This window comes from Megachile rotundata, chromosome 10, assembly GCF_050947335.1.
Source record: "Megachile rotundata isolate GNS110a chromosome 10, iyMegRotu1, whole genome shotgun sequence".
NCBI lineage: Eukaryota > Metazoa > Arthropoda > Insecta > Hymenoptera > Megachilidae > Megachile > Megachile rotundata.
This window is the reverse complement of record NC_134992.1, coordinates 7,492,279-7,512,018: the sequence shown is the minus strand read 5'-3', so window position 1 is coordinate 7,512,018 and position 19,740 is coordinate 7,492,279. Positions and strand designations below refer to the sequence as shown.

General features: G+C 34.5%; 1 protein-coding gene across 1 annotated transcript in view; it reads right to left on the bottom strand.

Annotated features, from left to right (window-relative positions):
• The window catches only part of LOC105662995 (follistatin-A), an 89,374-nt gene that overhangs the window by 25,278 nt on the left and 44,356 nt on the right, over positions 1-19,740 (bottom strand). Inside the window, exons 4-5 of the mRNA XM_012289590.2 lie at positions 18,829-19,047; positions 16,727-16,963 (exon numbers count right to left, since the gene is read on the bottom strand). Coding sequence (XP_012144980.1) covers positions 16,727-16,963; positions 18,829-19,047 — 456 coding nt within the window. The remainder of the gene's footprint in view (positions 1-16,726; positions 16,964-18,828; positions 19,048-19,740) is intronic.

The window sequence follows — 19,740 nt, the reverse complement described above, 5'->3', positions numbered from 1 at the left end:
TCTCCGTCTCTCTTCTCCAAACAGTTGTTACTCGTTGCGTGTCTTTGTCGCACCGTCGAGCAGTCGAAAAAGACGGTACGAATGGCATACCTCGTGCAAAGTCGTGCCACGAGGCCTTCTCGTGCGAGGTACTCAACCTTCTTTGCATCTACCAGTCTCCTCTCTACCCTCTTCTCAGACGGGTAAACGTCTGACCTCGTGCGACCCACCTGTTCCCCCGAAGTACGAAGGCGAATCGCATCGAACACGAGCAGAAGAAGAAGAAGAAGAAGGGAATATGCTTTCTGAAGGCAGATAGAATCGCGAGACGATGCAGCACGGTTGTATGGCGCGCCTAGCTTTGCGATAGGGTCGCCTTTGATCTCGACGATGCTGGATCACGGAAGTCGTTCCGAGAATAAAAGATGAAGTTCACCAACGGAGGATCAAAGATACCAGCCGATCATCTCCGTTTTTAACCGGTTTCAAACTTACATTTTACCGTATTTTTATGCCATTCTGCTCCAGGTACTATCGCTCATTCTTTGCTGTAACTGTACAGTCAGCCATTTCGGATTATGAACACGTGGTTATTCGAGAAGTCTCAAGCTTTGTACTATTATTTTTTTATATTTTATTCTAACAAATCGTGTTAGGTAGATAATCGGTGTTCTAATTGTGGTCAGCCATTTTGAATTATGAACACGTGGTTATTCGAGAGGTTCCAAGCTTTATACTATTATTTTTTTATATTTTGTGCTATCAGATCGTGTTGGGTACGTAATCGGCGTTGTAACAGTAGTCAGCCATTTTGGATTACAAACACGTAGTATTAGAAAAGTTTCAAGCTTTATAATAGACAACTACTGTTATATGACGGTTTTATGCTATCAAATCGTGTCAGGCTTTAGAGGCACGTAATCGGTTGCTGTAACTGTACAGTCAGCCATTTTGGATTACGAACGTTAATGCATGGTCGTATTTGGAGGACTTCAAGGTTTACAATGACATAAAATAAGTTATGGAGGCTTTTATATGATCAAGTTATATCAAATAGCGGTTCTGTAATTGGACATTCAAGGCAGATTTACAATTTACAATTAATTATGTAATATGCAATGAATTCGTATTTTATATAATTGAAGAAATTAACATATCAGTAGTGAAGTATGTAAAAGTATAAAAACTTTATTATAAGTAACGAATTTTAATAAAATAATAAAGACTGTAAAAAATTCAGTTGAATGGATTTGTGCTGAAATTGTTAAGCAGCTCATTAAACTACCACTTATATTTTTACAAAAATTTGATGTGAATAAAATAACAAAAATTATATATAAGTAAATTAGCAAAAAGTGAAGACAAATAAATTAAGCAAAATTGAAGATAAATGAATTATCAAAAATCACATAAAAATGAATTAGCAAAAATTGAACATAAATGAATGAACAAAACATGAAGATAAATAAATTAACAAAAATATATTTTTATCGTGTAAGCAACGAATTCTGTAACCTTCATTCACATAGCAAAACATACTCCACATTTTCAAATATTTCCATAATTTTCATTTCAAATCATAAGAGTTCGAAATCACACAACCTTAAAATCTCTCTTCAAACCCAAAATATTTTCACGGAATATATTTTGGATATTAAATAATATCCTACCATCGTTTAAATAATTAGAAAAGTCTCGTTAGACAAACTTCATCCTCAAACCGATTTAATATCGCGAACTTGAAAGTTCCACCCTGTGAAATTTCACCCAGACACTAAAATGGAGCAAGTTTCTGTAGGAACGTTCTCATGGTTGTCCGAGAGCTGTCCGAAGCTGATCGTTCTTTCGATTAGCAGCCACCAATGCATAAATATTGAATCAAAAACTCGTTAAGAGAATCGACGCGTTCAGAAAAGGTGAGAGGGTGCGTGTAACGAGTGTATAACTCGAGGCCGTTCGAGGATAATCCACGGTTTCGTCGTTGATTTATGGCGCGTGGAGCATCGTGGAGGACGTGTCAGCGGCGTCTTTCCTGTAATATTATCCCTTTACAGTCGAACCCTGAAATACCCTTTCCTGTGCAGGTTTAACGCCGGCCAGAACAAATCAACCGTAGCACGAATTTCTGAAATACGGACATTACAGTCCGCCGTTAAATAATGGGTTTTCGCCAAGTTTCACTCTGGATGATTGATCGAAAGACGAATTTTTGAAATCTGCGTAGTGGATACTGAGAAATTGCTCGTTAATTCTGAATAGCTGAAATCGGCGTAGCAGAGATGATAGACACAATGAAAGGACTAAAAGAAGAAAATGTTCTAAGGACACTTTTCTGTGTTTCGTTTGAAAAGTTCAAAATATCGAATCAAATGTTCTTATAAGAATTTGATTACTCTTGAAATCGTTCTTGTTAGGATTAAATATCTGAAGGTCAAAATTAGAATCACATTAAAGTCCTCAAGAGTGATGGTAGTCACAACGAAAGGATTAGACGAAGAAAATATTTTAGGGATTGTGATCCATTGTGTTCCAATTTTTCATGACAAGTTTAGAACATTTGTAACATTCTTGTAAAAATTTATCAACCCCTTAAAACAATTTTTATTATAAAAATCTGAGAGGTCAGAAACAATAGTGTAGCACATTAGAGTCCTCAGCAGTGATGACAGCCATAACGAAAGGACTGGAGGAAGAAAATATTCTAGGGATGTTTTTCCTGTATCCTTGTGTTCCAATTTCTCATGACAAGTTTAGAATATCTGCAACATTCATTTGAGAATCTACCAACTCTTTAAACTATCTTTATTCTTAAAATTTGAGAGGTCAGAAACATCACTATATTACAACCCCAATATGAGAAATAGAAGTCACAAAAGTCTAGAAACCAAAGAAGACAGAGAAAATACATCTGATTTATTGAGTGTCAATATTAATCACTCAGTTATAGAAATTTTTAAATTATCTAAATTGACAACATATAGGTTTTAAAAAAAATGGCGATTTTACAAAAGAAAAAATAAGTTAAAAATACAGAATAAAATTTTGTTAAATCTCTGCGTGAAAATCTTGCTTTCAAATTATTTGCACAAAACTCTGTCAACGATAAAGAAATAACATTTTGCAGAACGATTTATGGATATGTTATAAATTAATAAATGTCTGCTAAAATGTGTTATTACTGGACCGCGGTTATTTATGAATTTATAATGTATTGACGTCTGGAGAATGTAAATAAATCATGTGGTCTGTGAGATGCACAAGCTATGAATTAAATGATTTATGTTTACTTTGCAGACTTTGATTTATCATAAATGCATAAACGACCGCAATGTAATTATTAGTTACCTAGTATTCTTCGTGACGTTGTTGACATATTAATACGTGGTATGATGGATGTTGGGAATATAAATTTATGCGTTCGTCACGATGTTATGAAGAATATTAACTATTATGAGATTTAATTATTCACGATATTCATTTATTGTTATATTATAAAGAAGTAATTTGGACATGTGAAGATTTGGAAATACAAACTTTTACTGAAATAATAAGAAATTAGAACTTAGAAATTAGTGAATAGAAAAGTTAAGGAATGCAGATTTTGGAAATGTATTTGGAAATATAGAAATTAAGGGTTGTGGACTTCTGCAAATGTGGATAGGGTAATATAGAAATTAGAAAATGTAGAGATTTAGGGAATATACAAATCGTCAGAAATAGAGATTTGGAGAATATACAAATTTAGGGTTGTGAAAGTTTGGGAACCTAGAAATTGCAAAATATAAAATTTCAGAAACACAAATTGAAGGTGCAAAAATTTGAAAACACAAATATTTGAAAATATAGGAAAAAGAATACAGAAATTACAAAATACAAAAATATGAAGTATACAAAAATTATGAGTATCCATATTAAAAAAAATAGAAAATATAGAAATTTATGAAATTACCATAATGTCTTCTCGAACCAAATAATTGACCCCTTCAAATTTTTCTCGCGTCACGAAATAAAAATAACTGAAAAACTGCCTCACAACAGAGTTAATGAAACCCTACATATTTTTATGAGTCAGAAACGTAGTTTACTGTATCCTTCTAACGAAGAGCATGGTATACGTATATGCTTCACCATTCGTTAATGAAATCGAAGAAGAGTGAAAAATGAAACGAGCTTTTCTCGCGGTAGTCAGCTAACTTCTTTACCGGTGCTCGGGTTAATTATCGTCGAATTTCCGGTTGTTTGCCGGTCGCACGTTCGTTCTTCCGGCGGCGGAAGCGTGAAACTAGTACTCGTTCGTGTATAGTTATCGCAAAATAATAGAAGAACCGGTACCGCGCGGAAAAAGATTGACACGCGTGTATAATTGTCGTGAGATAATGAAGGAAGGTTGAACGCGAGAGGAAACGGATCGATACGGGAATATAGTTATTGCGGTATAACAGGAGGAAAAGCCGTGCCAACTGCGAGCGTGTTATTGTGAACAGAAATGTGGGTACAAAAGCAACAGGTCGGTTGGGAAATGGGTAAAGAAAAATATGAAACGGGATGTTACGCTCTGATGGATTCATATTCCGTGAAATCGATTGCTTACTGCAAATATTGTATCCTCGAAATTCTTTTTAAATTGCTGCTTCATATCCACCAAATGTAAATGGTCGCTTTAGAAAAATTATTAAAAGTGCATGAACAGTTTAATGAAATTTTATGCATTTCTTTTGAACAAAAATTGAAGACTTCCTTCTTTTTTCAGTTTTAAAAAATGGTTACTACAGAAAAATTATTAAAAGTGCATGAACAGTTTAATGAAATTTTATGCATTTCTTTTGAACAAAAATTGAAGACTTCCTTCTTTTTTCAGTTTTAAAATATGGTTACTATAGAAAAATTATTAAAAGTGCATGAACAGTTTAATGAAATTTTATACATTTCTTCTGAACAAAAATTGAAGACCATTCTTTTTTCAGTTTTCAAAAATTGATATTTTCACAAAGTTATCATCATTGATCACAAAGTGAGTGGTAAATTATATGAATAGAGATTGGAGTTTGCATTTATTGTAAGTTATAATAATTTTCACCCAGAAGAACTTTTGCAAAGTTATCCTTACAAGAGTGAAATATTATACACTATAATGGAACAAAACTTTTAACCCTTTGCACCCCTTAATTTTTATTACCGATCAACTCTTTCATTTGCAAAATAGATATAAAGGAAGTTCTCCATAAAATACATATATCTAGTAAAATACATGTTCTCCATGTATATTGCAACAGTGTGTATGTGACAAATTTTCATGAAAATATAAGCGTCACACATGACGTGTCAGTCAAAGTAAAAGCAGGGAATCAATGATCATTTTAACGAAGAATACAAAAGAGTATAAAAATTCCGAAAAGTGTAGTATAATTAAGAAAATTGAAACCTGAAGTAACGAAAGAGAAGTACGAAGGGTAAGCACGTGCTCCTAGTTACCAGGAACTAATAGAAGAATGATCGGCGACGTTGAAAAGGGCTGGCACGCGTGCACGTGCAAGAGAAGGCGTGCGGACGTGTAAGGGCGTGTCCTTGTGGCGTCCTTGCCCTCCGGTCGTTCACCGTACGCAACCACTCACGCACGCATGCAGGAGAACGCGCCCACGCAACGCGTGTGCATGTTTGGAAGTCGGGACACACGGTCTTTTACGTTTACGACACTTACGGGCCCCTTCCACGGGCTCCTTCGACTAAAAATAACTGGCGACTCGAGGAATTCGGCGTGTATCGATCAGCGTTCGCCATCGCTCCACCGAAATCTAATAGAGTTTTATTGCGATCCGCGAATCGGCAGGGATTTAATCTTCACTGAGGAGTGGGAGGCTAGAAAATTTCGAGTTTAGATCGAGGATATAAAATAAAATTTCTTTCATCAATTTACACTTTTACTACACCATACTTCACCGAAACTATTGTGATTTCTAGGGGAGATTTCTAAAACAAATAGAATAATTTTTGTAGATGTTCAAATTGAAGGCTTGCGCCAGAGGGTGCGATTCCTTTAGAACTTTTGCCCTAGTTACCAAGAGTTTGTGATGACGGTTCTACAATCGCAAGCTTGCCCTCCAGGGATATCGCCCTATGACTCGCGCCCGCAAATATTAGGACGGAGTCAACAGTACAAAATGGCCAGGTCATATGTGTTTTGTGGGAGGACCTTCCTAGTCGTAAAGGACTGTCTTTAATATCCTAGTATCTTATTAGTAGTTTTTTTAATAGATAGTCAAATTTTTACATTTCTTATTTTATGTTTACCAAACTTATTGCTGGAATAAGATGACAAGGTAAGAAAGCACCCACGATAGACTTGATACAGTAAAAGTAAGGAACTGAAAAATTTGACTACCTACTGGCAAGGCTACCAGTTGGCGGTTGGTTAGTGTAGACAACCCCTTAGGGAGAGTTTTTCGAGGCCAAAAGGGCAATGAGTAGTCGTCAAGGGCCATGGTGTCCTCGCAGCCAACGTTTTGCTGAGTACTGTTGTAATTATGGACGTAATAACATGCTACAAAATAAAGAGAGTATTTTTCAGTCTTGTTTCATATCACGGTCCTTCCTAGTTACTTATACAAGCCTAAACATACTAATGTCACACTCAAATGACTATCAACGTGATTTTCCGACTGTAATAACCGAGTTATATAACTGATTGTGAGATATATGAGGTACAATTGATTGAAAAGTTAACCTCTTAACCTACAATTTTCTAGGCAGTTGCGTCATACACAAATGACTAATTATTGCTATAATCTGAAGATAAGATCTGAATAGAGAAAAATGAGTAGTTAAAGACGTATTCAACGATCTTTGAATGTGAAGATAATTGGAAGTGAGCACAAAATTCAATTGCGATGAAAATACAAGTCTTGATAAATAAATTTGATGAACTGTAGTATAATGAGTGTGGTCAATGTAGAACAAAGGGTTTAATTAACTATGGGCGTGAAAGAAAAGGTAAAATTCTGCAACAATGTTGTGTATTCTTGCTTGTCCTCACCAAGGCGGTTACGCCAAGAGTTCCCCGAAAGGGATACTTCTAGCCTTAACACCTCGCCTGCGAATCGTTTATTATCCTGACCGTCTATATTCTCTTCGAGGATCATTGACGAAACGCCGATGGCCTACGTTCAACTTTCTACGTCTTGGAATTTCCTTGTACGATTTTGAACCGCAGTAAAAAAAGAATGAAACCGCAAGGTTTCTGTGAAATACTTTATTTTTGGGGGACGCTGGTCTTTTATGGTACCTGGGATCTGAAGTTTTATGTAGAAGACGAATGTACTATTCTGATAACGAATTTGGAAGAAGGTTCTAAATGCGAGGTCTAAGGGCTGTTGTTCTCTGTCTGTGATTCATTGGTAGGTCCTAGGACAAGTTCTATTAGGTTGTTTCAAGCAGATGGTTGATTTATGGAAGAATTATTATTTTCAGTTCGTTACATTAATTAGGCAAACTACATTGTTGACGATTGATCAGTATGCAAAAGTATTGATAAAGTGTGGGATCTTTCAAGAACAGGGGAGAAGAGGTCTAACAATGTCTAACAGTAGTCTAACAGTCTAACAGGCACCGTGTCTAACAGTACTTAAAGGTACAGTACTTGCATCGAAAAGATTTGACATGTGTTTTATTAAAAATTAAAAATTAAATCTCATAATTCCAATAGTTAAAGATCTTCCAGTAGTTAACTCTTAGTAAAAGACTTTCGTGTTGCAAAAGTTTTACTTAAAACCTTGATGATCTCTATGTCAACCTATTTGGGAATCTCAATTCCATCTTAACAGGTTAAGCAGTCTATTTTATTTTTGGCAAAATAAGTTGTAACATTCTATGAAACATGTACAAGATTTTTGTGTACACCGAGTTTTAATATTCGTTAAAATTCTTTTTAGTAACAAATAATATTTATAATAAATGTTTTCATGATCTCAATATCAAAATTTGATGAGTCCTTCAAGAGACCAAAATTATGCAAATTTTTTTGAGTCGTACTTCGAGTAAACAAAATTATGCGAAAGCGTTTAATTCGTTATGACGTAGCACAATTTCCGAGTATTTTCTAGAACAAGATGTGACTAACTTTTAACATGACTAATCTCCCACGTGGGTGGATGGTGGGCATTTCAAAAACAAACGCATTCAAACCCGAAAATTCCCTATTTTTAAAACGGTTCAACGGATTCTTAGAAAATCGAAATCCTTCGTAACGCAGTGTTTGGCATTTAAACGTCTCGCGTGTATAAATCAGTTGTGTAACGATTTTAAAGAACTCCCTTACGTGATGTTCTCTTAAAATATTTATTTATCGTCTGCGAACGATTCTGTTAGCTCATACCGTCTTAAAATCGAAAGCGTATACTTGTAAAAGAAAAGCTATTTATAGTCATATTACAAACCACAGTAATAAATTTTTTATTCTCTGCAAGATTAAACGGGTTGTCAACGTCGCCATTTTTCTTGCGTTTTCTGACGTGCGATTCTAACCTCACTATTTTTCACGCCGACAATAAACAAGATAGTTCATATACAGAAAGACTTTGATAATTATATATTAGAATTCTGTTATGATAAATTTTTATGTAATGGATTTTTATTACAAAACAATTTTTTTATTTAAACTTTTTTGGTTGGATGTTTGAAATGTAGATATGTAGACATGTTTTAAATGTATGTTTAAATGTAGTAGTAAATATTATATTTTATAATTAATAAGTATTATATTTTATATTTTTATTTAAAATACATTTTATATAAAATACATGTGTCACATTTTTTAAAAGACATTTTATATAAAGTACACATATTACATTTTTTAAAAGACATTTTATAAAAAAATTCATATTTTACATTTTTTTAAATACATCCTACATAAAATACATATTTTACATTTTCATATTTGAGCAAAAATTTCATACAATTCTATAAACGACCATTACACGAATTAACGAGGAATGTAAGTGAAACAGTTCGGTAAAATCATGTTCAGTCTAATTTCAACTATGCTCAACATCGGCTCCGTATTTCCTGTTGTTTCATGCACCGTAGCCATAACGATAGGTTACCAAAATACTGGGAAAAAAGAATGAGAGAATTTGCAGACGCTGACCGTTTGGAGGATCGCTTGAGAGATCCAACGGCTTGATCCACAAATTATGCAAATCTAGATGGCTTCTAAAATAACAAACGTCTCGGAGACTTATTTTCATTCCCGCTCGATAACTTGTCCGGTGCTCTTCATCGAAGATCCGCGGACTCCTCGATGGAACATAACGAGCATCTAAATCGGGAACACACGAAACAACAAACCGTTCCACGTCCAAAACGAACGTGCAGATTTTCTCCGACGCATCTTCGGACTGCATTTCACAGCAGAAGATGAGGAACATAATCTAATGCGATCTTACTGCGACACCTATTATGCACTCGTCGAGATGAGCTCTTTTGAATGCAGAGAACAAGGTTTATTTTTTTTATCTTTTTATGTGACACGTGTGTGAGACGGTTGCAAATAATTGTTTGTACTGAAAGTATGTGGAATGGAGGAAATACTGTCTTTAATTGGTTAGTCACATTTTTGGTATTTTGTCAAAGGCGATTTTAAAGGGTATTTGTGGTGCTACTGGAAGAATAACGTTATTTCAAATTTTTAGAAAGATAGACCAGATTGAAATAAGATGAAATTTTGATTAGATACTATTTAGTAGTATTGTGATACTATTTATCTAGGAAATATTAGTAATTTTCAGATTAGCATTTTTGAAAATTTGAGAATTTTTTAATTTTAAAAGGTTAATTTTACAAGATTAACTTTAACCTTAGGACTATTGAACTAGAATTCGTAGAATTTGAAGAACCTATAAAATTTGGGGAATTTGGGGAATTTGGGGAATTTAGGGAATTTGTAGAATTTGTAGAATTTGGGGAATTTGGGGAATTTTAAGAATTTCAAGAATTTCAAGAATTTCAAGAATTTCAAGAATTTCAAGAATTTCAAGAATTTCAAGGATTTCAAAAATTTCAAGAATTTCAAGAATTTGTGAAATTTTTAGACTTTATAGAATTTATAGCATTTGGAGAATTTTAAGAAGTATGAGAATTTGTAAAATTTGTGACATTTGTGGAATTTGTAGAATTTGAAGAATTTGTAGAATTTGAAGAATTTGAAGAATTTGAAGAATTTGAAGAATTTGAAGAATTTGAAGAATTTGTGGAATTTTAGAATTTCAAGACTTTACAATTTGAAAGTTTATCAATTTGTCATTCTGTCAATTTGACAATTGGACAATTTCATAATCTACTGTTTTGATAATTTGTTAATTTGATAATCTGATAACTTCATAATTTGATAATCTGATAATTTGATAACCAGATAATTTGATTATTTAACAATTTATCAATCTATCAGTCTATCAATCTATCAATCTATCAATTTGTAATGTGATAATATCATAATCTAATAACCTAATAATCTACTAACTTCAGGATTTGACAATCTGATAATTTAATAATTTGATCAATGAATCATTTAATCATTCAGTCATTTGATCAATCCACATTTTGCTAATTTAATCAGTTGATAATTTGAAAATGTTCCTAATCTCAAGCAAAATAAATATAAAACCTCTAATCCGCCTCCTATAATGGCGACAAATCGCATGCAAGAAAGTCGTTACTAAAATTGCAACCCAAGAAAATTCTACCGTATCTTCATAAATTCTACTCGAAGACAAATTACATTCTCCATAGTCTGTACAATTTTCAACCGTTAAATTCGAAAGATTCTTCAACTATGCCCTCTGAGAAGTAACGTAAGCGCTTCCCATCAAAACCCTATCATCTCGCGGATTCTAATAAAAGAACTATGCAGTCAAGGGGTTAATTACAATGCAACGCTGTCGCTCAACCCTGAAGAAAGTTCTATGCTTCTCTCGATCTTACCTCGATGCATACGAAGTACTCGAAGTGCAAAACGAATCGTAAGAGCATTTTTGAAGAATCACACCATGTTGCAAATGAAAGTATATAACTGTCGATACAACTGTCGATCTTACGTGCAAAGTTACAGTTTATTGCGACTTGTTTTAAAGAAATACGCAGAAAACGATACTTCTCTCCTCTCTGTCTCTCCCCCTCCTTTATCTCTCCCTCTTTCACTGTCGTTTCTTTCTCCCTCGCTCGGACAGTTTTCTCTCTTTTTATCATTTTTTTTCTCTCTCGCAGCCAGGCAGATCGCGTCCCGGTCGATGAACTTCCTGGAACGATCTTGCAATTGCCTCCCGATGTTTCTCTTGTTTTTTTTTGCAATTTTTTTTTTTGTTCTTTCACCTTTACGTTTCCTCGAATTCGTACGTTTCTCCGACATTTCGAAGGCCGGGGAAAATGACAATTGTCGAGCGACGAATAGATTTCCGCCAGTTGACGCCTCGATTCGCGATCGATCGGCGCTAAAGACGTTTACGCGGCGACGGAGACAGTGTTGTACTAATAAAAATGTCCAACATTGTTGAAACTCGAGGTGCCGGCGTGTTTGCGCGATACTTTCGTCGGTTAGCAGTTTCTGGACAATGCAGGTGAACGAACCGCGTGTTAAATGGCAGGGAAAATGCAGCTGTTTTGAAACCAGCGAACTTGCAGATCTCATTTCCGAGTTTAGGAGATTTACGTGCGGTTTTCAAGTTTCGAAGATTCAATTGGCAAATTTAGAAATATTGAAACTCGCGAGTTTAGGAGTTTCGAAATTTTTATATTCCTTTTTTGGTATTTTTACAATCTAGAATTTATTGATTTCTAAATTTTTGCATATTCTAATTCTTCAAGTTTTGATCTTTCAAATTTTGCAATGCCTAAACCTCATAATCTATAAATTCTAAAATTCATAAATTCAAAAATCCCTAGATCGTAACATTCTTATAGCACCAAATCCCGCAATCCCTAGACCCGACATTTCTAGATCCTGAAAACCCTACATCCAAAGTTCTTCGATCACAAAATTCCCTAGATCTCAAAATTTTCAAGATCCCACAATCCTTAGATCCCCAAAACCCCCCAGATCCCAAAATTCCCCGAAATCTAAAAATCCCTCGATCCCAAAATTCCCCGAGATCTAAAAATCCCTCGATCCCAAAATTCCAAAAATCCCTCGATCCCAAAATCCCAAAAATCCCTAGATCCCAAAATCCCTAGATTCCCAAATTCCTAGAACTCACAATCCCTAGATCTCCAAACCCCCCGGATGCCAAAATTCCCTAGATCTCAAAATCCCCCGAATCCCTAAAATCCCTAGATTCCAAAATTTCTAGGCCTCAAAATCCCTAGATCCAAAAATCCCCAAGATCCCAAAATTCCCCAGATCTAAAAAATCCCTAGATCCCAAAATCACCCAAATCCCTAAATCCTAAAATCCCCAGATCTTTAATTTCCCAGATCCCAAAATCCGCAGATCTTAAATTTCTCAGATCCCAAAATTCCACAAATCCCAAAATCCCCAAATCCCACCATCCCTATATGTCAAATCTCAAAATCCCAAAATTTCGAGACCCCAAATTTTCCATATATCCAAATCTCTAGATACCAAACTCCCCAAATTACATCAATATTCCCAAATTCCCTAAAACCCAACGTTGCCAAATTACCAAATCCTTGTTGAAGATATAAGAATCAATTCTGTGGTTCCATTTAACAACAGCCGGATAGTTCGATATCTAGCTGGAATTGTAACTTTCTCCTGATCAATAAAAGAGACAGGAGACGGAATAAATAACGGAAAGTCAGTTTCAGTGGAAAAGCGAGGTCGAAAGGCTATTTCAGCAGGTACGATAGCGTTTTATTATTCGTTGCCATCTCTTGTTTGGACATAACTTCTCTCGGTGACTTTATGGCACCTGTCAGAAGAATTCGGCACCATGCAAACCAGACAACAATAAGGTACATTCCGATGCAAAGCAGCAGCAGTCTGGCTACTCGGCTGCTCGCCAATGAACTGAACTTTCCCTCTCCCTTGTTTTTTCCTCGCTTTTCTCTTTTCTTACTTTTTTTCAACGTCCTCCACGTCCTTCACCCTTTCCTGCTTGCTTCTTTTTCCACCGGCGCTCTCGCGGGTTTCCTTTTTCTTCTCGTGAATGAACAATAAAGGATACGCATCCGTGTCTGTTTCCAGTTTGGACGGTCGCGTACTCGCATACTTTTTTCGAGTTTGTCGATTATTTTCGGTTTTAATCGAAATTTTAGAAATACTTCTTAAAAGTTGGGGCGAAATTGTTCCGGTCAATAGGAAGTGTATTATTATTTCATTTGGAAGGTTGAATTAAGATTCTCTCGTTTAGAAAACTGAATTAATATTTCGTCGTTTATAGAATTAAATTAGAATGTATTCAATCGTTTAGAAAATTAAATTAAAACATTTTTCATTACTTAGAAAATTATATTGAAACTTATTTAGTTATTTAGAGTTTACGTATACTTCATAATATAAAACATTAAATGGTGATCTATGGATTTTCATATTCCTTATTATTCAATTAACATTAAAAAATATTTAGAGGACTCATAATTATTTTTGTACAATTCATTAATATTATAGGATGACAGAATAAGAATAAAAATTCTATATTTTTATAAATTTACATGAATTTTATATTTTCATAAATCTACAGAAATTCGATATTTTTAAAAATGTACAAATTTGCGTAAGCATATATTAATATGGGAATAACAATAACAGAAGTATGATATTTCTGTGGTCACGATGATGGATACTAATTTAAACAAAGTAACGTTGTTATGTATTTTCTAATGGGACATTTCTTAGTCACCGGTCTCACCAGGCTTTATAAAAGGCACCCCATGCTGAACACCCATTTTCCTGCGCTTAATCGCTCTTTCACGTGAGAAGCAACAGGTAGTACCTTCGAAAGAAAGTGCAAGACACATGCAATTCTCGTAGAGGAATTCAACCTCCAACTACACCAATTTAACGATATAATGGTACAAAAATGTTCATCAACGATCAAAAACTCGTATTAACCTCTTCAAGGATGTTTACACATACGTCGACGTTCAGTTCTTAAATTCATCGACGCCACATATGTCCACATATGTGGATATTACTGTTTATATCGTATTTGATATTCTTCTATTTTATGTACGATACTTTGTTAAGTATCTTTTATACTTAACTTTTATGATTTAAATTTATTTTATGATTTATTTATAAAAAATATTTATATGCATTTTTACAAAAATATTAATTGAATTTTAAGAAATCCCTGATGGGGTTAAATGACTAAATAAATTATTTGTATAAGATCATTTATTATTTACTTTCTTGTGAAATAAAGTGGGAGACTGTGTACTCTGTTGCGAAAAGTAGATTAGTAAAATAGTATGCAGTTCGATGATTTATAGATCGTCGATATAAGATGGATATCATTTTCAAATGAGTTTGCGAAATGAACGTCTACATCTACACATATTTGATTGATTGAAGTTCATATTGTAGATTAGATAACAGAAAGATTTATGGTAGCAAGAAATCATACATGTTAAGTGGCAGTGGTACGAGTGGAGTGTAAAATAGTAGAATCAGCAATACGTGGCCAGACACACAATGTAGATCATTAGGGACATTTAGCATTGAATTTTTAATCTCAAATTCTCAAATTTGCAGAACTGCAAACTTCAAAATTTTCACATCTACAAATTTTCAACTTTCTCAAATTATTCAAATTTCTCGAATTTGTCAAATTACTCAAATTTCTCAAATTGCTCTAATTTTTCAAGCTTCTCAGATTTCTGAAATTTCTCAAATTTTAAAATCTAAGATTTTTCAAATTCCTCAAATTTCTGAATTTCTAAAATTTCTCAAATTTTCAAATCTACAATTTTTCAAATTTCTCAAATATCAAAAATCTAAATTTCTCAATTCTCAAACACTCAAATGCATAAAATTCAAAACTTTCATCAATTCCTAAAATTTTCCACATTTTCCAAATTAGCAGCATCTCAAATATTGCAAACAAGTAAAATTCCGAAAATTTCAAATTTACAATTTTCAAAAATCTGAAAATTTACAAGTTTTCGAACGTTTAGGTTTGCAAACCTTTCCAAAGCTCTAATACAATGATATTTTTGGGAACTTCCTGTGTTTACAATACGATGGCAGGTTAAGGTACGGTTGCGCACCGCTGCGTCGAGAAACCGACTAAAAAGCCTTTGTCACGGGGAGAAGGCGAAAGAGAGGGCAAAGAGAAGGCCAAGAAAAGGCAAACAGTGGCTAGAGAGAAGGGTTCGGAAAGCGAAGGAACGAAGGAAGGGAAACAACGGACCACGAAGTCGAAGGGCTGTGAGCGAGCGAGAGAAGTACACTCGGCTGCAACAAAGCTCTTCTTTCGATGACGACATATACATATAAACATGACAATTTTTCTCATTCTAGAATTTTCTTGTTTCTACATTTTATAATTTTAAACTTTTAGAAATCTTGATTTAGTGAAATAATTCAAATTTGAAATTTAAGGACTTTTGATTTTTTAAATGTTGAGCATTTGGAGAATTACTAAGTTTTTGAAAGAGTTCTTCAAATTCAAGTATTTTGAAATATTCAAATTTCCTAATTTTTAAATCCCTAAATTCTAAAATTTCTACATTTTCAAATTTCTCGACTCATAAATCCTTAGGTCTTGAAATTCCTCGTTTTCTGAAAGTATTTTCATCATTTCGTAAATTTTCAAAATTTGCAGTCTCCAAATTCCAATATCTCAATATATTTATTAGGACATTGATATCATTTTAATAAATTTTAAATGCTAATATCAGCAAATCCCAATATCCTCAAGTTGGAATGTCCCCAAATATTAATATCTCTGAATCCTAATATTCTCAAGTCTCGATAACCATCAATAGTTTCAGTAGTCTCAATAATCCACATATTCCAATGTTTCAATATTCCAATATTCAAAATTCTAATATCCCCTATATCCTAATATCCCTAAATCTCAATATCTCCAAATTCCAATATTCTAATATCTTCAAGTCCCAATTACTCCAAATTCCAATACCTCAAATCCCAATACCCCAAATCTCGATATCTCCAAATTCCAGTACTCCAAATTCTAATATTCCCAAGTCCCAATATTCCAAATCCCAAAATTCTAATATCCTAACATTCCTAAATTTCAATATCTCCAAATCCCAAATCCTCAAGTCCCAATATCCCCAAATCCTAATATCTCCAAATCTCAATATTCTCAAGTCCCAATATCTCCAAATCCCAATATCTCCAAGTCCCAATATCTCATAGTCCCAATATCTCCAAATCCCAATATCTCCAAATCCCAATATCTCAAAGTCCCAATACCTCCAAATCCCAATACCTCCAAATCCCAATATCTCAAAATCCTAAATCCCCAAGTCCCAATATCGCAATATCCCAACACTTCCATATCCAAAATCCTCACATCCCCAAATCTCAACATCCCAACACCCCAAAATCTCCATATCCCCAAAACCCAACCCCCTCAAGTTCCAATACCCCGCCATCCCTCACCGCATCCCAAAAATGAACAACCACAAATCGTTTTCTCACCCACACATTTTCCGTAAGGGAAGATTTGCTGTTGACTGTACGTATCTTCGAGGTGAAGATAAAGGAAGAAAGAAAGGTATAAAAAGCGAAAGAAAAGAATAAAAAAAAGAAAAAAGAAAGAGAGAGACTCACGTTTGCAGTGGCCCTTATAGGCGACGGGAATGGCGCGACCTGCGCGGCAGGCGGCGAGTCGCAGGTGGCAGGCACTCTTGTAGGTGTTTCCGTCGGCCCCGCAAACGGGGCGTGCGACGGCTCGTTGTTGCGGGGGCGGCTGGGGGCACCTGCGGGCGCACCTCACGCAGTGCGGGCTCAGGTTCTGGTCCAACAGGCAGCTCCGACCTTGGCCGCAACGGACCCGTGCGCACGAACCTGCTCGACACTTTACACGTTATTACGCACAGTCGTAAACCGCCCCTGTGATAGATGAGTCGATGACTACCACCCCTTTCATGCTAAAACTATGAGTCCTTTGAGTTTTTGCTAAGACTATCAAGCTTTGTATTTTTATGTTTGAGATCAAGATTTGTATTTTCACGTTAGAGCTCAAGATTTGTATTTTTATGTTAGAGCTCAAGATTTGTATTTTTATGTTAGAGCTCAAGTTTTGTATTTTTATGTTAGAACTCAAGATTTGTAGTTTCACGTTAGAGTTGAAGCTTTGTATTTTCACGTTAGAGCTCAAGCTTTGTATTTTCACGTTAGAGCTCAAGATTTGTATTTTCATGTTAGAGCTCAAGCTTTGTATTTTCGCTCTAAAGATACATCTTCAAGTTTTTTATTTTGATGCTAAAATTATTCCACGAGTCTTTTGGTTAAATGATGAAACTATATCTCAAGTTTTGTGATCTTTTTAACGCTGAAAGAACACGTTGAGTTCTAGTGATAAGGCTTCACCACAAGTTTGCTACCTTGACATTGAAACTACTTCTCAAGCTTAGTATTTAAACGTCAAAGTTAACCTCAAATTCTTTATTTTAAGGCTAATATGATAAATGATAACTAATGATGAATATCGATAACTATCCACACCTTTGCAGCTGAAACTGTACATCAAGTATTCTATTTTAACACTGACGTGATAGATACGCCATCCTTTATCATCCTTTCAATGCTGCAACTATAGAATTCAAGATTTCTATTTTAACTCTGAAACTACACTTCAAGTTTGCTATTTGAATGATGACTACACATCAAGTTTTTGACCCTATTATGACATTTTGGTACTAATATGATAATTACTCTTTCAATGTTAAAACTATCTAATTCAAATTTCCCGTTTTAACCTCAGTGTGATGCGTCGATGATTTCCGCCCCTTTAACGCTTAAACTATACACCAAGTTTTCTACTGTAACACTAAATCTACTGGTGTGTAATGCACCCTTATTTTCGAATTAAGAATCAATAAGCGAACGATAAGTAAATAATTAAAAGAACGATAAAAAGTAAATTAATATAATTAATTCTTTGTGTCGATGGAAATCTACATGGACTTCGGAAAAGTTAACTTAAACTTTGTATGTCGAAATATGAAGCTTATTAAATGTTCACTTTAATTGCTTTTAATAGATTTAGTGTTCAATTACTGATATTTTTTATGTGATTGACCCAAGATGTGTTGATTTTTAAGAAGATAAAAATGTTCATTCTAACATTTAGTTTCAGGTTTTACCCATGATTTATGTATTTTTTAAATTTTATATTCAACTTAGAACTAAGGGTGCATTATACAAAGCACTACATTAACACTAGATTTACGGAACCCACTAAAAACACTATTAAGCTTTTAAATTTCCAATTTTCAATTACGAAAATTAATAAGAAGCTTCCATTAAAACGTGTGTTTATAAGAACAGCTCGAAAAACAAAAATTAAATCTCACCCTCTAAGAAATTAATACATGGCGTAAAGAAAATCCCTCAAACTTTGTGTTCAAAAATTTTTATTTAATAAGTCGAATATTAATTGTATAAGATAGTACATGCATCATTTATTTATTTGTATAATTTATATTCTATTTCTTTATTTTTATAATTTATATTCTATTTCTTTATTTTTATAATTTATGCTCTATTTATTTATTTATTTATTTTTATACCTCATGTATTATTTATTTTTGTAATATAGTTTAAATTTAACTATCAGTGGTCATTGAAAGTCCGTAAATCTAGGATTAAGAATGCATAAACATCCACGATCTATTGATAATGATTCCATCTCATTCATACATACTCACTTTGGCAGTGGCCGTTATAGGCAACCGCTAGCTCGTGGCTTCCCTTCTTGCAAGCTCGTTTTTTCAGTCTGCACAGATTTTTGTAACTTTTCCCGTCCGTCCCGCAGACCGGACCTCCTCCTCTGGGAGCTTTACACTCTGGACTGCACACGCACCTTGGTCTACCTTTGCGCACCACACACTTTTTCCCTTCTTCGCACCTTACTTCTTTGCAGCTTTCTATCCGAAACAAAATAATTTCATATTATTAGACTTATAACTGGAATCTGTCAAGGTAAACTGATCGGCTGTGGTGAAATTTGAATAATATATAGTATACCTGATTCGTAACAAGCAATTGGCCAGACCCGAGCGAGTTGCTTATTACGAATCAATACTGTGCTTATATGCAGATTTATTATTTCAAGATTTTACAGAGGAAAACTGTGGTGTATATGTGAGAAAATGGGAGATGTTGAAATTTGGAGAGTATTGGGATTGTGGAGTGTAGAGATTTGGAAGATGTGGAGGTTGGAGAATGTGGAGGTTTGGAAAATGTAGAGGCTGAGGAATATAGGGATTAGGAAATATGGAGATTTAGAAGATAGGGAGATTTGGAAGATAGAGGTTGGGGAATATAGAGATTTGGAGAACATAGGTATTGGGAAATACGGAGATTTGGAAGATGTAGTTGGGAAGTATAGGGATAGGGGAGTATAGAGATTTGGAAGATGTGGAGGTTGGAGAATGTGGAGTTTTGGAGGATGCAGAGGCTGGGAAATATAGAGATTAGGAAATATGGAGATTTGGAAGATATGGAGATTGGGGAATGTGGAGATTTGGAAGATATAGAGGTTGGGGAATATAGAGATTGGGGAATGTGGAGATTTGGAAGATAGAGTTTGGAGAATATAGGTATTGGGAAATATGGAG